This window comes from Mustela nivalis (genome assembly GCF_964662115.1).
Source record: "Mustela nivalis genome assembly, chromosome: 8".
Taxonomy (NCBI): domain Eukaryota; kingdom Metazoa; phylum Chordata; class Mammalia; order Carnivora; family Mustelidae; genus Mustela; species Mustela nivalis.
In genome coordinates this window covers 36,677,034-36,695,089 of record NC_139027.1, presented here as the reverse complement: position 1 = coordinate 36,695,089, position 18,056 = coordinate 36,677,034, and the positions used below count along the sequence as shown (strand labels likewise).

Here is an 18,056-nt window from a genome sequence, read left to right as displayed (position 1 = left end):
ATGTGAAAGTGTCTAGGCTGTGCTATTATAAGGAAAAATGCAAAACAGCTACAACAGTACCTATGGAGTTAAGTCACGTACATTCTGGGATCACAAGAAACTTACCAGGGAGGAGTGGGAAAGTTTAAGTAAGTCGGTAGTTCTCATTTAAGATGAGAACACTCTCCTAAGAATGGCATAGGGCTAACTGATCTATAGCCCAGATGCTTCAAACATGAACAAAAACCATGAGAACAAAATTTTCTAAAAACTGTAGGCTTTTTTATTCAGTTAAGAGGTAGACAGATGAACATGGAAGGCTGTCCCATTTAACTTGCCCAAAGTTCATATTCCACTCCATTCATCCATCCCACACTGCCAGAAATTGTAAAGAAATAACCAAGACAGCCAGAAGGCTTTTTCTTCCTACTTCTTTTCAGCAGTAATTGTCAATGAATTGCTTGCCAAGAAGTTTCTACTAACTTAAAAATTTTCACTGTGTCCAAAGAACCTCGTCCCTATAAGAAGTTCCCACAAATGCCAACGGAACCTGCCACTACCGACAGGAGGGCAGAGTACAAATGGCTCTATTTCTCTAAGAGACTACAAGGGAAGCTTCAGTTATGTTTGTTGTTAGGTCCCTGTCTGTGCATGTTAGGGCAGAAGCTGGTGAAACCACCAAAGCAGAGCACACTGCGTCAAAAGGCTCTGAATGGTTGTTTTTAAAAAAAACAAAAAACAAAAAAAAAAAAGAAAAGCAATCACAAGTTATCTTCAGAGACAACATTAAAACATAATGGAATTGAAGCCTCATACAAAAAGTAGAGAATTATGTACAGGAATTCACAGCCCAGAAGGAAAAGGGACCTCAATAGGAACCAGTGGAAACCCAGCTATTTTACATAGCTAATTTTGAGACAAGTTGTATTTAGCACAAAAGCAATTATAGCACAAGTAACACTTCCCTCCCACAGCTCCCAAACTTTAAAAAAACTCTTGTCGGTCTTCTGTAACACTGTGATCCTTCTTGAAAGGAGCAGGAATGTGTAAGGTGCCCCAAACATCAACACGAATTGTAATCTCAAACAGTTTCACACTGTGAGGATGACATATTTGAGGACTGCCATAATAGCAGCACTAATAACGCCAGAAATGGGGACGGTAACAAACCAGGCCATAAAAATGTTGCGGAAGAGTCGCCAGTCAACAGCCTTTTTGGATCGGAGCCATCCGACAGATACGACAGAGCCCACCTAGCAGAGAGGGATGGAGGACACTGGTTAGGAGAGGCCAATGGTATTCTGGTAACAGACTCATAATCATACATAGGTAAGCAGCCCCAAACTGCTGATGAGACTGATTCCATGCAAGATGGTTTGTAACAGGGTAAGAAGCAGCTTACTCATGGGAAGACGAAGGCAATACAAAAATCCAATCATTACTTCTGTGGTAACTGGCGTAAAAAGACGAGAACGAGAACACTTCCTCTCTCCTGAGCTACCAGCATTTTAATCAACTGCTCTAATAAAGTCTTAAATAAATCAAGTTTTAATATATTAAGTTTCAGGTTTTCCGAGCATCATTTTAGAGGAGGACAGATATCAGACCTCATAGCGAATCACCTGGAGATACCCTAGAAGAGGAAGTATGACTCACAGGCTCCAGGATGAACCAACTTAAATTGCCTTAAGGAAGCTAGTTTCTTCCTTTTTCTAGTTATTACATGGCCATCAAGCAACTTCAGAATTCAACAAGATTCTCAGTATTTCAATTCTGAGGCTATGAATATACGCCTTCTATAATTAACACTGCCCTTCAACAGCCCAACATGCCTCACAGATGGGTTAACTATCTGTAAAAGGACTTTCGCCATTGTTTGGGGAGAACATACATTATCGGCTTAAATAAGAACACTCTTTGACCCAAGGAATTATAAACTGTAAGCCTTTACATTATTACAGTCCTTTGTCCTAAATTTGTGAACTCTTCAAGACTCCAACTGCATAAAAGTTTCTAAACCACAGTTACTACATTAAAAAAAAAAACTCTTTGTATCACTAGAACCATTCAATAGACACAGTTCATATACCTTACACTATACTTACTTTACAGTGTGTTGTACTGATGGGAAGACCAATATTTGATGCAATTACCACCGTGAGGGCAGATGCCAGTTCAATACTGAAGCCACTGTAGACATAAAAAGATTACTTGTCAAGAATGGAAGGTGATCTTTTTTATAAGCTAACATTACCTCAAAGTTAACCCAATCTTACTGTGATCCACTCAGTGACAAAACCTAACACTGACCTAACATCTTTCATTTGCTGTAGCTCCTGAAATCTGCTTTATTTTTACGATTTTATTTATTCCTTATTCATTTGAGAGAGAGAGAGCACAAGCAGAGGGGTGGGAAGAGGCAATCTTAAAGGGAAGAGCAGACTCCCCACCGAGTAGGGAGCCCAATGGAGGGTGGGATCCCAGGACCTGGAAATCATGACCTAAGCCAAAGGCAGACGCTTAACTACCTGAGCCACCCAGGTGCACCTGAAATCTACTTTAAATTGGGCTCTCTTCCCTCTTTTCTAACATTTTTAAGGTTCTAAGGGTTCCTAAGAGCCCATTATTAAAGTCTGCACTTCTATTTTGAAGAATGTAATTAATCTTAGCTCTCAAGTAGAGACAAATAAAGGACAAGTATACAGACTATTTGCTCCACACACAGCCTTTCTCAGAAAAGTTATGTTATTAAGAGACCACTGGAGATGAATATTTGACCAAAATTTTGTTTAAGGGCCAGACAGTATGTAAAATCGAAGTTCACAACAATGAGAGGAACACCAGGAAATAATTCAAGCTTGGGTTACATTAGCTGAAGATTCGTGTGGTAACACTACACATATTATGCATCCTAAGAAAATGAGCATTAGCCTAAAACCTGTTTTACCAACTTACCTAGAAGGTGTGATTGGTGTTAGATCTTTCCCCATGGTCTGGATAACTCTCCTTCCCCAAACCCACAGACCAATACAAATACCAACTCCACCATAGAGCAAAAGCCATATTGGTGTTGCCACTTTTGAAGAAACATCTCTTGTGTCATAAACCAGATACAAAGCAACCAGAGGACCGATGGCATTGCTGAAAGAAAAAAGAGGACAAAGATTTTTCAGGCAGAACTAGAATTTGACAAGATCCAGTTTGCTAAATGACCTACTAGATTATTTAAAGCAAAGCTGTCAAGCTCATTTAGCAAACAGTCCTTTCAACAGAAATAAATAGAACCCCAACATACACAGCAGAAGAAAATAAAAGCTGCTCTCAAGAGAAGAATCCCATGCATTTGGTGGCCTCTCATCCAAGAGGTAGCCTAGAACAACTCAGGTTCCAATGACCAGTTTACAAACCACAGAACTAAGGCCAACAACATCCAAATTCATTCCCTAGGGCAGTGATTTTTAAGCTTTTCATCTCAGTATTCATAGAATTTACTATCACAGAACTGGCCCCTATCTTGACAGAGAAGACTCTCCCTGAAGAATATCTGTGTTTATCATCTACAGAAACATTCTTTGTAATCTCTCTAAAGGGGGGGGAGGGGGATACACAATATTTTTTTTTTAAGATTTTAAGTAGTCACAGGGTGCCTGGGTGGCTCAGTGGGTTAAGCCTCTGCCTTCAGCTCAGGTCACGATCCCAGGGTCCTGGGATCGAGCCCCACACTGGGCTCCCTGCTCAGTGGGAAGCCTACTTTCCTCTCTCTGTCTCTGCCTGCCTCTCTGCCTACTTCTGATCTCTGTCAAATAAATAAGTAAAATCTCTTAAAAAAAAAAAAAAAAAAAAGGTTTTAAGTAATCTCTATACCCAACATGGGCCACAAACTTAGATGCTCTACTGACTGAGCCAGTCAAGCACCCCTCTAAAAAAAATTTTGCTGCCTGTTTAATTAAGTCAGTAACAGCTAAACAGCTATTACCTCATCCTCTCTAGATTATTCGTGTCCCACAGGGTGCTATGGTACCAAAGCCACAACCACAGCCTTATAAAAGGGATAAGGTGATACAAAACTATCCCTTATAAAAGGGATAAGGTGATACTCAGCACGCTGAGACTCCAAGTCAACTGACCTGACATCATTTCCACCATGGGCGAATGACCCAAAGCAAGCTGTAAGGATCTGCAGGAACTGGAAAAGGAGAGACACCTCTGGCTTATCCTGGTCATACCATTCTTCGAGAGAGCTGCTACTTCCTTTTCTCTCCCCCAGACCCATCTCTGCCTTGACACTCATGTCCATCTCGGATGCCGAGTGAATATCAGACACAGCATTGCAGTAACTGGTGTAACTGTCCATTCGAATTCGCTTCTTGCTGTCTGTGTTAGGCCAGGTCAGCTTCTCCATTTCTTCACCTTTCTGTTCACCTTCTTTGGCACGGAATGAATCCAGAGGCATGCCACAAATTGCCATGGTATATGAAGTATAGCTATTATTGCGCCTCAAGGGTTTGTCGCCAGAGTCTCCCATGCAGTCTCCCACCTTGGCAAGATGTAATTTATGGAGCAGCTCTTTGTATAAGCCAGAATCTTTATGCACAGTGTGATACTGATAGTGCCCACTGGAGTTTATCTGGTTACTGACGGCTTGATTGAACTGAACAAGGTTCCCATTAGGCAACTGCACTGCCCCTAGCCAAGACCAAAATAGTAACGTTAAAAACAAACATCATGGGGTCCAAACAATAAGCCTCCTCCCCAGTACAGGTAACAAAGTAAAATTCTTCTCACTCCACTCACCATTCATAGTGCCGTCTATGCTGGTTTCCTCTTTCAGATCCACGCTGGGAAGCCGCTCTTGCTCTGGAGCTTCCTCCAAGTCTCCGAGTTTGAACGAAACTGTTCTCTCCTCCACCACAGCCCGGAGGGGCACCGTGGCAGATCCTACCTCAGCAATAGGATTCCTGGTTTCAATATCACTGAGAGACAACTTTGTTTCTTCATGGTCTTCTTTCAAGCTATTCTTTTTTTCCATTAAAGGGCTTTCAGAAGGACTAGACTTTATTTCTCCTAGAAAAAAGGCGGGGGGGGGGGGTTGGTTTGGTTTTGACCAAACTCATTCCACACCTTCCCTCCCCCTATCCATCTCAACGTAATGTATTTCAGTGAAAATTTGGGATAGGTTTCCTTGTTTGCTTCACTTGCCATATCTCCTATCTTTCCTTTGGGAAGAAATCAACAGTGCTTCAGTAGTCACAAACTTTTTCAGTAAAGGGCCAGACAGTAAAATATTTTAGGCACTTTGGGCTCTGTTGTATATTCTTCTCCTTTACAAAACAAAGGTTTCGGTTTTATAAGGATAAAAACTATTCCTAGTTCCCTGCTAACCCATTCTGAGGTGAAACGTACCTCAAGCATGAGGTAGACAGATTGAAAATTTACACTGCATCTAATTCACGTTCTTTTTAAAAAAGGAATGCCCCCAAATTTCAGTCTAGGAGTTTAAGCAAAGGAACAGCTCAATGCAGACAACTACAGAGGAAAACTCAAATTCCCACCTCTGTAAAACAGAGACGTGCTTTAATGTTCCACACCTTATGGATCTAAATGCCCCGAATGAGCAGGAATATCCTCTGCCCAGTCTACAATGCCCAGTACATTTACACGTTCATTCAGGCAGCACAACCATGCTATAAACTAGGACCTAAAATATTAGCAAGACTGGTCTCTTTTCCCAAACTGGAGGAAAAACGAGAGCAGGAGGTCATGCAAGCCTCATTCCCACTGTGCGCAGGGCACAAGCACTTCAGTGCAGCTGCAATGACACAGCACTCTTCCTAGTGCCCCTGCAGTGTGTGCAGCCTTTCACTTCCCAAAGACAAAGGTGAAATCTCTAACCAATCATTTGCAGATGAAAAGGGCAGAAAGATTACTGTAACAAATCTCAGCCAGTAAGGAAATGAATACAAAGTTTAAATAAGACTAACACTAACAAAATTTATTCTGTATTTAATTATACTCTACTACCCTATGTAGTAATGGTCTAAACAATTCCTTCACATTAACAATGGAAAATATCTACCTCTCAAATCTGTGTGACAATTCTGAGAACCGACCACATCTAAAAGTCAGATACTAACAAGACACTTAAATTCGCATGTCAAAATCTGTGAAGTTACACACAAAAGTAGTTAGAATAGTTTCCCCCTTAAAAATTTTATGCCTACCCTTATTAGACTTTAAGATATCCTCATACTTCGAAGTTAATGTTAAGCTACTTCTCTGTGTATTTGTCTTCAGCAACTGATACAGTAAAAACTAGATTAAATGACCAGCTCATTCCCAACATATGCCAACTATTCCTTATAAGTAGGTCTCAGGTCATTTCAAATCAATAGAAACATAGTTTGGCCAATAAACCCATCTCCTGAAATCTCACTTAAATTTTTGACTTTGCCAATCTATCGGAATAATGTGTTTTTATTAACTGATCACACAAGAAACGAGCATATTCCTAGTTAAAATATTCTGCCACAATTTGTTACTTACGTTCGATTTTTCTCTTCATCCTGGGACATACAAAGAACCAGACGATAAGGGCACAGAAAACTGCACATCCCACCGAGATGAGGATGGTGCCCCACAGAGGAAGTTTGTCAAAGCCCAGCACTAGGAGATAAAATGGTGCATCTTGAAAACCCCAGGGCAACAGCCCCCTGCAACAATGTGTAAACCCTCCTCTGGGGACTCTGGAGTTCCCCAAGCCAGCCCATCACCCTTTACAATTGCTGCCAGTCTTAAGTCCACAGGGTTTTCATTGTGTTCCTGACTACATAAATTCAGGAGGGGAGAAAAATCCCCCTGTCCTCTGAAACCCACACCACCACCTCTGGCCCACTTTCCACACCTGCTAGATTAGGTTCAAGTCTCCCAAGCTCCTTCAAAAACTGAGTGTTTTTTTTTTTCCTTTCTTTACTTAGAAGATAATAAGGATCGCTATTCTCAGGATCTGCACTAGCTATGAAAAAATGGAAGCATTCTACTCCCTAGCCTCCAGATGGTAGCTGCCACACATTATGTTTGCATATACAGATTTTGATATTAAAAAGAAAAGGGCCCCAAGAGTCGTCTTTGTCATAGTGACAGAATTCTCTGTGGAAGTTACCACATCCACTATTATTATCCTCCAGTAAAATCCTTTAAAAAGATTATCTCTTAAGAGACATTATCAAACTAAGATATAGAAAAACCAGATTATCTATCAAAAGATAAGAATAGTTCAAAGGGCTATCTTTCACAATAAGAAAATAGTTCAGTGGTAATTTCATTAACAAGCCTTATCTTAGGGACTTGCCTACTTTCCACCTAGCTTTGGGATCATCAGTATCAGTCCTCTTCTGCTTATCACTTATATGCCAACAAGTTCCAAGCCACTAGCCTAGACTACTGACTGAAGCAAAACACTACAGAATTCTATTTTAGCCTAAAAGATGTTATAATGATTATAGTTTATCCAAGAATAGCTTGGCTACCTACAGTTCTTTTGCTTTATTCTGATTAGGAATTAAATTACTTAGAAAATGGAAAACTTAGGAGAACCTGGATGGCTCAGTGGGTTAAAGCCTCTGCCTTCGGCTCAGGTCATGATCCCAGGGTTCTGGGACGGAGCCCCACATTGGGCTCTCTGCTCAGCAAGGAGCCTGCTTCCCTTCCTTCTCTCTCTGCCTGCCTCTCTGCCTACTTGTGATCTCTGTCAAATAAATAAAAATCTTAAAAAAAAAAAAAAATGGAAAATCTATTCTTCCCCAATTATTAATATTTAAAAATCAGATATAAATTGTGGTCCCTTCAAAACTAAAGTTCTATAGTGACTATAAATCTTTCCATTTTAATTCCTATCAATTCTAACCATGTATTTAGTCACACAAACTAAAATATTCATGAAATTTAATCAATCTCTATCACAATTTAAATTTGCCTGTGTTCCAAGTTCCCCAAAGAGGGGAAACGAGAAGGGGAAATTTTTCTTGTAAATGATCCACAAAGAACAGAACAGAACAAAAACATCCCAAATTCCTTTTTCAAAAATGATTTCACTGAACTACAAGCTTTGCAGCTACCAGATAAAACTTCAGTGCTGAGAGCCTCACAGGAGACTTTTTTAGTTTAGCACAAAGACTTCAATTTAAAAAAGAACAAAAATGTAGCATGCAAGCTTTTCTTTGCCCATACCATTTGGTAAGGAGTCTGGTATCCCCTAAGTAAGATCAGTGTTCTCATTAAGTTGTCCATTTTCTTTCCTAATTATTCCAAAAATAAAGACAAGGTTAAAAAAAATACTGAGCTAATTTCATTTTTGGTCAGTGACTTATTACTTCAGTGAAGTTTAAGAAACAAGTTATGATCTATTAGTCAGAAAAGTAATCAATTTAGTTGCCCTAAGGAGCATTAAAAAAAAAAAAGCTAGAGAGGGGTGCCTGGGTGGCTCAGTGGGTTAAGCCTCTGCCTTCAGCTCTGGTGGTGATCTCAGGGTCCTGGGATTAAGCCAGGCATCCTGCTCCCTGCTCAGCAGGGAGCCTGCTTCCCTCTCTCTCTGCTTGCCTCACTGCTTACTTGTGATCTCTATCCATCAAATAAACAAAATCTTAAAAAAAAAAAAAAAGCTAGAGAATTATCTGAAAACACGGGTACAGAGCACACACTAAGAGCAAGCAGCTTCTCTACATGAGTGTCTTGGGCAGCAATGTACAATGTATTTTTTCCAGTGGGTCACTGTCAAAAGATCAAAAGCCACTGACTTGACCATCAAGTCAAATGACCCTAGACAGCAAAATGACTGATCAAAGCATGTAACGTCCTGTAAATTACAAGTGACTGATCTTTTTCAGTTCCCAAATTAAACATGTATCATAATTTAATCCATGCTTTGCCTTAGTCCCAAAATAAAAGCAATCATTTTAATCTTTATATCCTCACAAATTATTTTTCCTCTTAGCTGCATGAATTCTTCTTCCAAGTGTACTTAGACCAGTTGTTAAACATCCCAGCTCTTCTCATTCAAGCAGATTCAGGGAAGTAAATTTAGTGCTTAGAAACAAAGGTAGCTCCATTTGGGAGAGAAAAATGAGAATATCCAGCAAACCAGTTCTAAATGACTGATTATTGAAGACCAAATATAACTAATGACTCTTCAGTAGTCAGTAGGTGAGGTCATTATCACTTCCAGTATTTTCAACATAGATAGGAGAAAGGGAGGGAGAAGGTCATATTATCGTGGATCCTGTGAAGACTAAAGAGTAAAGGTCTGTAGTGATTTAGAATCTTAGCAGGTCTCTTTGGTTGAAAAACTATCTAGGTTAACTCAGCATACACTAGCCTGCAGCCTTCTGAAATGGGTGCAGGCCAGCCACCTTCTAGGAGATTTCAGCCCTGTAAAGCAAAAAGGGGTAAATTGGGCATTTAATGCAAGTTTTATAAACAACTTAAATTCACATTTAAATATTTTGTTATGTACTTACAAGGTGCTCCAGTATACATGATGGAAAAAAGGTTTATTCCAACTGTGCAGGCATAGAAAACTGGCAAAGCTCGCAAACCATTAGGAACTGGATCCGCCTGTAAAAGATTAAGATCAATACCTTAAAAGGTGTTAAAGTTAATTCATTTCCAAAGAACCTTGTAAAGGGGGAGGTTCAGGAATTACAGTGCCGGCTAATGGTCTCCACAGTAGTAGGAAAATCCCAGTTGGCCTTGTTCCTAGAAGTCTCCCTTACCAAGGCTGATCTCATCTTATACATCTACCTGAACCTAAGTTTGTGTTTGGTTTTTAATTATTTGAGGGGGGAAGGGTGCTATTTCTAACAAGGCTACTTATACCACTGACTGGTAATGTCCCAAATAATCAGTTTCATCACCCAGTATTTTTTTTTTTTTAAGATTTTATTTATTTGACAGAGAGAGAGAGATCACAAGTAGGCAGAGAGGCAGGCAGAGAGAGAGGGGGAAATAGGTACCCTGCTGAGCAGAGAGCCCAATGTGGGGCTCGATCCCAGTACTCTGAGATGATGACCTGAGCTGAAGGCAGAAGCCTAATCCACTGAGCCACCCACACACCCCCATCACCCAGTATTCTAAGGAACCTGATGGCCAAAAGTAAATCTGAGCAGACATCTGAGATGTACTATACATTTGTAAAAGACGTCAAAACATAGACAATGAGAGGGTGCCTGGGTGGCTCAGTGGGTTAAGCCTCTGCCTTCAGCTCAGGTCATGATCTCAGGGTCCTGGGATTGAATCCCACGTCAGGCTCTCTGCTTACTTGTGATCTCTCTTTGTCTGTCAAATAAATAAATAAAATCTTGAAAAAGAAAAAAGAAATGGACAATGAGATGTGAGGACATTCCTCAGCATGTCTGCAAAGATTTGTTTTCTTTTCTTTTCTTTTTTTTACAGATTTTATTTATTTATTTAACAGAGATCACAAGCAGGCAGAGAGGCAGGCAGAGGGAGGAGGAAGCAGGCTTCATGCCGAGCAGAGAGCCTGATGCGGGGCTCGATCCCAGGATCCTGAGATCATGACCTGAGCAGAAGGCAGAGGCTTTAACCCACTGAGCCACCCAGGCGCCCCTGCAAAGATTTCTTAAAACCAAAATATGCAGAATTTACCTGTGACAGCCATTTTTTCTAGACATCAATAAATATGCCATTATTAATGATCTACCAGAGTGCTAAGATAAAAATGAATTGTACACTAAGTCACCTCCTCATTCAACAGACTATGCCAAACACTATTCTGAGCACTAAAATATGGGAATGAATTGAGACAAAGTTCCTGCCCTCAAAAAACTGGCATTTACATTCTAGTACAGAAAAAAATAGCAATAAATACTATAAAGAAAATAAAGAGTAAGGGGCAGTGATGGAAGGAGGGGCACACTGGGGAGTATCAGTGGAACAAAGACACAAATGTGTTAAGTCAACAAGCCAGTACATATCTAAAGGTGGGAAAAAAAGCAAGGGGGAGGGTATATTCCAGAGTACAAAAGCCCTCAGGCAAAAACTCCAACAAATGTTTAAGGAACTGCACGGCTAGTGTGACTAGAAATAAAAGTTGCATTAACAACAAATGTGTGTTAATTCTATAGGAAAACACCGAAGTCAAATCCTTAAAGAGAATACAGATCTGAATAAATGGGGAAGACTAAACTTTGAAAGATATTACTCTAAAGGTTTAATGCTGTCTTGATCACAATCCAAAAAGAAAATCTTGAGAAGAAAGGGAAAGACCCATAGTGATTCTAAAACTTCTGACTAGGGATGCCTGGATGGGTCCTGGGATCTGAGCCCCATGGTGGTGGTGGGGCGGGGGGGCGTCATCCCCTGTTTAGTGGGGAGTCTGCCTCTCCCTCTCCCCCAGCTCATATTCTCTCTCGAATAAATAAAATCTTTAAAAAATAAAGAAAAGAAAAAGAAATGAAATACAGACTTGTGGTCTAAAAGGCTAAATTCGGGGGTGCCTGGGTGGCTCAGTGGGTTAAAGCCTCTGCCTTCGGCTCAGGTCATGATCCCAGGATCCTGGGATCGAGCACCACATTGGGCTCTCTGCTCAGCAGAGAGCCTGCTTCCTCCTCTCTCTCTGCCTGCTTCTTTGCCTACCTGTGATCTCTGTCTGTCAAATAAAATCTTAAAAAAGAAAAGAAAAGGCTAAATTCATAAATCAGCCAGGAGGGTGGGGAGGGCAGGATAAAACAAACTGTGTTCTCCCTTTTACTCCTTCCAGACTCCTCTGGGTCACTCACAACAGGTAACCAAGGCTAACAACTTCACATAATTTGTATTACTGTATGACCCATCTAACACACACTTTAATCTTTACCTGGAAATAATGTAAATATCTCACCACACAATTACGTAAGATGTGAAAAAGGGGTCTTCAGAATTCCCCATCTTCAACCAGAATAGTTCCACTGTTTACATACTGGATTTTCACATAAGCCTTTGTATAGAGAAAAAGGCTCCTCTTAGTTAGAAAAGATGTCCTAAATTTAATGTGATTCCTAACAAAAGGGAAAATGCTGAACAACCCGTTTTCTCTAACTAGCATTTAAATACTCGATAGGAAAATTTACCCTTTTCCCCTATTTCCTGTTTATTGCCCTCGGTCCTTATGAGGAAGTATGGCACCTCCATTCTGGTTTTTCCTAATAGACTACCCAATACCCTTGAAATAGACATTGAGAAAACAAATTTTTTTAAAAGCAATTTTAATGTTAATTCCCAAAACAGAATCTTAAGTTGGAAAGCATTTTAATGGTCAAATATTCAGACTTTAACTGCCAGGATGCCCAAAGGTTACCAGCATTAGGCTGTTTTCTTGAGATTTAAAACCTGAGATAACCAGAACTATTCATATTCATCACCTAAAGACTCACTGATAGACTGGACACAAGGGTACATATGTGCCATGGGGAGGAAAGGAAGGCCTGGAGGTCAAGAAGGTCCTCAAAGTCAATACTGTTTTAAACACTATTCCCGGGGCGCCTGGGTGGCTCAGTGGGTTAAGCTGCTGCCTTCGGCTCAGGTCATGATCTCAGGGTCCTGGGGTCGAGCCCCGCATCGGGCTCTCTGCTCAGCGGGGAGCCTGCTTCCCTCCATCTCTCTCTCTCTGCCTGCCTCTCTACTTGTGATCTCTTTGTCAAATAAATAAATAAAATCTTTTTTTAAAAAAATTAAAAAATAAAAAAATAAACACTATTCCAATCATTCTTGATCATGTCCACCCTCATTCCCCCATAATGAATATATAGTTAAGAAGTTAATATACTTAACTTAAGCTACTGACTTTGGGTAAAAAATACCTGTCACGCATTTCTCAAATCAGAGATCGGGCCACTGAAAATCCCTCAGAGCACCACCACCATTCTCCCTCCAAGAAAGAAGACAAGTTTGTTTTGTCTGGAGACACACAAAGCCTCTCCAGAATCAGAACAATCTGTTTCCCGGGGCGCCTGGGTGGCTCAGTGGGTTCAAGCCTCTGCCTTCGGCTCAGGTCATGGTCTCAGGGTCCTGGGATCAAGCCCCGCATCCGGCTCCCTGCTCAGTGGGGAGCCTGCTTCCTCCTCTCTCTCTGCCTGCCTCTCTGACTACTTGTGGTCTCTGTCTGTCAAATAAATAAATAAAATCTTAAAAAAAAAAAGAACAATCTGTTTCCCAATTATCAACAAAGACCCAATGTAAACTTTTATATAAAGCAGGAATCCCCTACAGAGGATCCTAATTAATTCTCCTGGTATCTGGTATAGAGCAAGCTATATGCCTCTAATAAGACTGAAGAATCTGAGCTGTAACTACTGGTATGCCTCAAATCTAAGCATCATGTTATCATATGCTACAGCAGTTCTGGGGAATTGGGAGGGTAGGGGCTCTCCATACCTGTTTGCGAAATAGAACAGTAGCATATTTCAAGGCCAATAATAGTAACAATTAACTATTTACTCTCAAGTTATAACCAACCTACAAAAGTTTCAAATTTTCCAAATATTCAACTGCTATATTCTACCACACTCGGGTCACAGGAAAAGTGATTAATGAATCATGGTATTTCCACAAAGGTACAAATCCTTCTCTACAGAAGCTTACAACTAGACCAAACAAATGGCTCTGAATATATTCTTACCCTTTGGGATTAAGCTGCCTATCTTCCTTCACTCAGATTTCTAAGCTACCTATCTTCCTTCACTCAGATTTCTTCCATTTAGGAGCGTTTTTAAGAACTTACAATAGACAGTTAAGAGCCATTCACCTCAAAAAAAGAACAACTTTGTTTCCTGAGAAAAATGCATTGATTCTTACTCAGTAAATAACTCAGTCCAATGACAACATTTCTTGTTGTCTACATTTATTTTGGAGCCAGCACCAGAATTCTAGATAAAAGAAATGCTATTGGGTCACTCAAAAGGGATTTTCAAATAGGACAGGAAATTAAATGACTGTCTGGAAACTTTTTTTTGGCCAAGAAAAACAAAACAAAACTACCTTTATTGGCTCTTTTTACCCAGTCTAAGAAATTAGAGTCAAGTCACTGTGAGAGATAGTCTCCACCTAGAAACTTATAAACTGGTTATGAGGGGCGCCTTGGTGGCTCAGTGGGTTAAGCCTTCTGCCTTCGACTTAGGTTGTGATCTCAGGGTCCTGGGATCGAGCCCCACATCAGGCTCTCTGCTCAGCAAGGAGCCTGCTTCCCCCCCTCTCTGCCTGCCTCTCTGCCTACTTGTGATCTTTCTTTCTGTCAAATAAATAAAATCTTTAAAAAAAATAAAATAAACTGGTTATGATAATCAGTACTACAAAATTAACTATGTGGAGACCCAAACTACTCAATTTAACTAACAGCTTTAAAAAAAAAAAAAAAAAAGCCTCAAGAGACACTGTGACTTCCTGAACCCCAAGCTCTTAAGTCAAATTGATCTGCATATGATAGTTTAGGTAAAGCAATAATCTGCAAACACTTCTACAAAGCCCCCCTGAATAAATTTCCTTATTTTCTCATTCCCAGCCTCTCCTATTTCTTGGGACACCACAGTACTCATTCAATTTTTCCTGCCTGAATGCATTCCTGGTTACCGCAAACTTGTTTCTTTCAGAAAACTTAGCGACATACAAGAAATATACCAAACATAAATTTTTTAACTTTCTAAGGCCACACCAATCACATCTAGAAGAATGCTAGCAGTCTGAATACCACTGAGTATGACCCATCAAAGGTCATAAAGGAGGAGAGAAGGATTACCTTACGGAGGATGAATGCACGAACAAGGAAGAATAAAATTCCAGACATAATACCAGAAAGCAGTGGAGAGATGAACCAAGACATCACTGGAACAGAACACAATAAAATAAAAAAAAAAAATGTCAACTAATGAAAATCAGAAACCAAAAACAAACCAACCAAAAAAAAAAAAAAAAAACCACTTTACATTTTAATATTCTATCTTCAAAACTTTCTATTTTACACCATATATTTCATATAATGCCATGATAGCACATGACAAGAATAAAAATTTAAAAACCATTTAGAATTAAACATACCAATTTTTATCAGTTCAGACCACTTGACACCCTCCTGCCCCTTTGCCACAAAGGAGAAACCAATGGTTGCACCAACAATACAATGGGTTCCAGAAATGGGAAGCTTCAAAAACGAAGCCACTAGTTGCCACACAGCAGAACCTGAAACACAGGCAAGTTTTATTAAATGGCAAAATTCTTAGGAATGCGCTGCATTCTGCAGAAGAAAATCTGAAAGGGAAAGCACGGAAGGGAAATACCCATTTGTTCACCCGCCATTAAGGGACACACATAAAAAGAACTTACCAAACATCGCACTGACGGAGCCGGCCATCAACAGCTGTTGGGTCGCGCTGTACATCTCCACGTCGATCAAGCCCTTCCTGATTGTTTCGCTCACTTTGGCCCCCAGGAGGACGGAGCCCACGGTTTCAAAGATACTAGCTAGGATACAGGCTTGCTTGAGGGTCACTACACCTGAGCCCACAGCTGTACCAAACGAATTTGCTACATCATTGGCTCCCACGGAGAACGCCAAGACAAATGCAATAATGAAGCCCAGGATCAGCATCCATAGGTAGTCCACCAATGGACCAGAAGCAGCAGTAGCAGCAATAGTACTGGTAGTCAGCGTTGTCACGGTAGATGCCATTCTCTAGACTAGTGGTTTTGTTTTTGTTTTTGTTTTTAATTATAGGAGAATTACTGAGCGGCTTTCAAGATGTGTAAACAGAATATGAGGTATCAAAAATGCTATAATAAATAATATATATTATATAAAATTAAATACTGTAAATTACGGCACAGAAACCGAGCTGGGGAGTTACTGCTATACGCTGCGTATGGGCATCTGTTGTCTGGGGTTTCTTTGGCTCTGGAGGGCTAAAAGCAAGGAGAATTCCATGGCGGAGAAGAGAAAGGACGCAAGTTCATCCTGGGGGTGGGGGGGGGGGAGAAAATAACAATAGCAGCGCGCCCTTGGGGAGCCGGTGCAGCACCTCGCGCTGGCCCACGCGGCAGGGGGACTCGGCCTTGACCCCCGCCCGCATCCCACCGGCCCCGGCCCCGGCCCCGCGCAGGGCTCGCGAGGCGGTGGGCACGTGGCGCCGGGGACCTCTTCGGCCGGCGCGCGCCCAGCCCGCATCCCCCCAACCCCCGCCTCCCGCCGCCGCCCGCCCGCGCGCGCCCTCCCCACGAAAACCGGAAAAGGGCCATTCCCGCGCGCGCCGCCCGGGGACCGCCAAAAAGGCCCGCGGGCGGGCAGGGTGGGGGAGGGAGGCGAACAGAAACGAAGCCAGAATCTCGCCGCACAGCCCGCACCGGCCCACGCGGCCGCCTCCCGCGCCACGGCATCGGCGCCTGGCCGCGGGGAGAAGAAAGCCTTATCCAAGGTGGCGCCACTACTCACCAGAGGAAACGAAGAGCCGAGCGGGAGACGAGAGGTGCAAGCCGCGGCGGTGGGCTGGAACCACAGACGCACGCACCTGGGGTCGACGAGGAGTCGGCCCGGGGCGGAGGCTCCGGGGATGGTTCGGCGGGGCCTGGCGACCCACCCTGGAAGCACCCGCGGGCGCCTCAGCGGCCGAGAAGAGCTAGCACGCAGCGCGCGCCGGCAGCCATCACTCTGGCGACACACGCCGCCGGCCCCTTCTTATAGCCCGGCGCCGCGACCCGCGTGACCCGCCGCGCCGCGCCCCGTCTCCGGAGCCCCGCCCCCGGGATGGCGCAGCCCCACCGGCCGGCGTGCCCAACCGGGTGAGCCCGACGGCGGCGTTCATTGGCCGGCTTCGCGCCGGCGGCCACGCCCCCAGCGGGGAGCCTGTCCACGTGGGGAGGGCCAGCCCCCTCTCTGCAGCCTCGCCCTTGCGTCTGTGCAGGGTCTCGCTGCACCGGTGCGTTACTGGTGGAGGCCGTGGGGGACCCTAGCGCTGCCGTCGGAGGTCGCCATGCGGGGTTTTAGAGGCCGCGCGACCAAGGTCATTCCTAGTCCCTCCACCTCGCGGGTTCACAGTGCTGACCGCTTCGCCAGCCTCCCTTTGAGCGCACTAGTGACCTGTCGCGCGTCCAGAGGCCACACCGGGCAGTCCAGTGACGCTGCGGGAGAGCTCGAGCCGTCGGGCTCCGGATCCAGTCCTGGCACGTTGTCGCACCTGTGACTTGCCCTTGGCCAGAGAAGCTCGGGCCCTCGCCGGGGGAGGGAGAAGGCTCACGTGGTCGCTTTGCTCCCGCAGTCATGCACTTCGGTGAAAACAGAAAGACTGAAGAGTCACGAGAACCAGGTTGTCTCCCCGTTATGGCGCAGAGCCTTAGGAAGGCTGTGGGTCATTAATTTCCTGCAGACCTGTGTTTTCTGCGTCGTGGCGGGGGGTGGGGGCTGTCGGGGTGGAGAAGGACACTGCTTGTGATTCAAATCCTGACTCCTGTTTGCTGCAGTGTGTCACCTTGAGCAAATTCCAGATCTCCCAGACTGCACTGTCACGAATGTAAGATGTTAGCATTCAGTACTTACTTTGTGGCAGGACTTAAATGAGTTAAGGAACGCGAATGCGACCAGCACTCAGTAGGCACAGAATGCTAATTTCCGGTTTGTTCTTAATGTAAAAACGCCTGTTTGGGGATGTAGGAAAAGGTGTAAGGGGACGTTCTCTGTGCATCCCAGAAGCTTTCCTATTCTCTTGATGTAAAAATTGATTTCTGGTCTCCTACAGGGCATATAATGTAGTTTTGACGTTAATAAGATTTACTCTGCACGTTTGGGGGCATTTATTCTATTATGCAGCTTAGGATCAAAACTAATCATGCCAGGAGATTAAAGTCGTGCTTTCTTGTCGGGGTGGTAGTGAGATTGAAGGATTTCAACCAGAAATACTTACCAGGCTTGGAATGTTCTGGAGCCCTCCCCACCTTTTTGTCATCTCTAGCAGCAGGACATAGAATAGCAGAAGCAAAGATGCTCTAAATCTTTGTCTGGGACATCTGTGGAGTCTTAAACCGCACATGAGTATTCTCTGACCTAT

General features: G+C 43.0%; 1 protein-coding gene across 5 annotated transcripts; it reads right to left on the bottom strand.

Moving 5' to 3' along the window:
- Positions 1 to 239: 239 nt before the first annotated feature.
- Positions 240 to 16,584, bottom strand: SLC20A1 (solute carrier family 20 member 1; the record flags this gene model as incomplete). 5 transcript variants are annotated; one of them, XM_082743418.1, is made up of 12 exons in its annotated part: positions 16,448 to 16,584; positions 15,346 to 15,973; positions 15,061 to 15,201; positions 14,762 to 14,847; positions 9,492 to 9,588; positions 8,950 to 9,402; positions 6,523 to 6,642; positions 4,774 to 5,043; positions 4,107 to 4,665; positions 2,935 to 3,120; positions 2,085 to 2,169; positions 240 to 1,232 (listed from the first exon to the last, which is right to left on the bottom strand). In XM_082743418.1, exons 6-12 carry the CDS (start codon positions 8,972 to 8,974, stop codon positions 1,071 to 1,073), a joined length of 1,407 nt encoding a protein of 468 aa, XP_082599544.1. In that variant the 5' UTR covers positions 8,975 to 9,402; positions 9,492 to 9,588; positions 14,762 to 14,847; positions 15,061 to 15,201; positions 15,346 to 15,973; positions 16,448 to 16,584. The 5 variants fall into 5 exon arrangements, with proteins under 5 accessions (XP_082599544.1, XP_082599545.1, XP_082599543.1 ...); XM_082743419.1 differs by having other exon boundaries at positions 9,344 to 9,402; XM_082743417.1 differs by lacking the exon at positions 8,950 to 9,402.
- Positions 16,585 to 18,056: the final 1,472 nt, after the last annotated feature.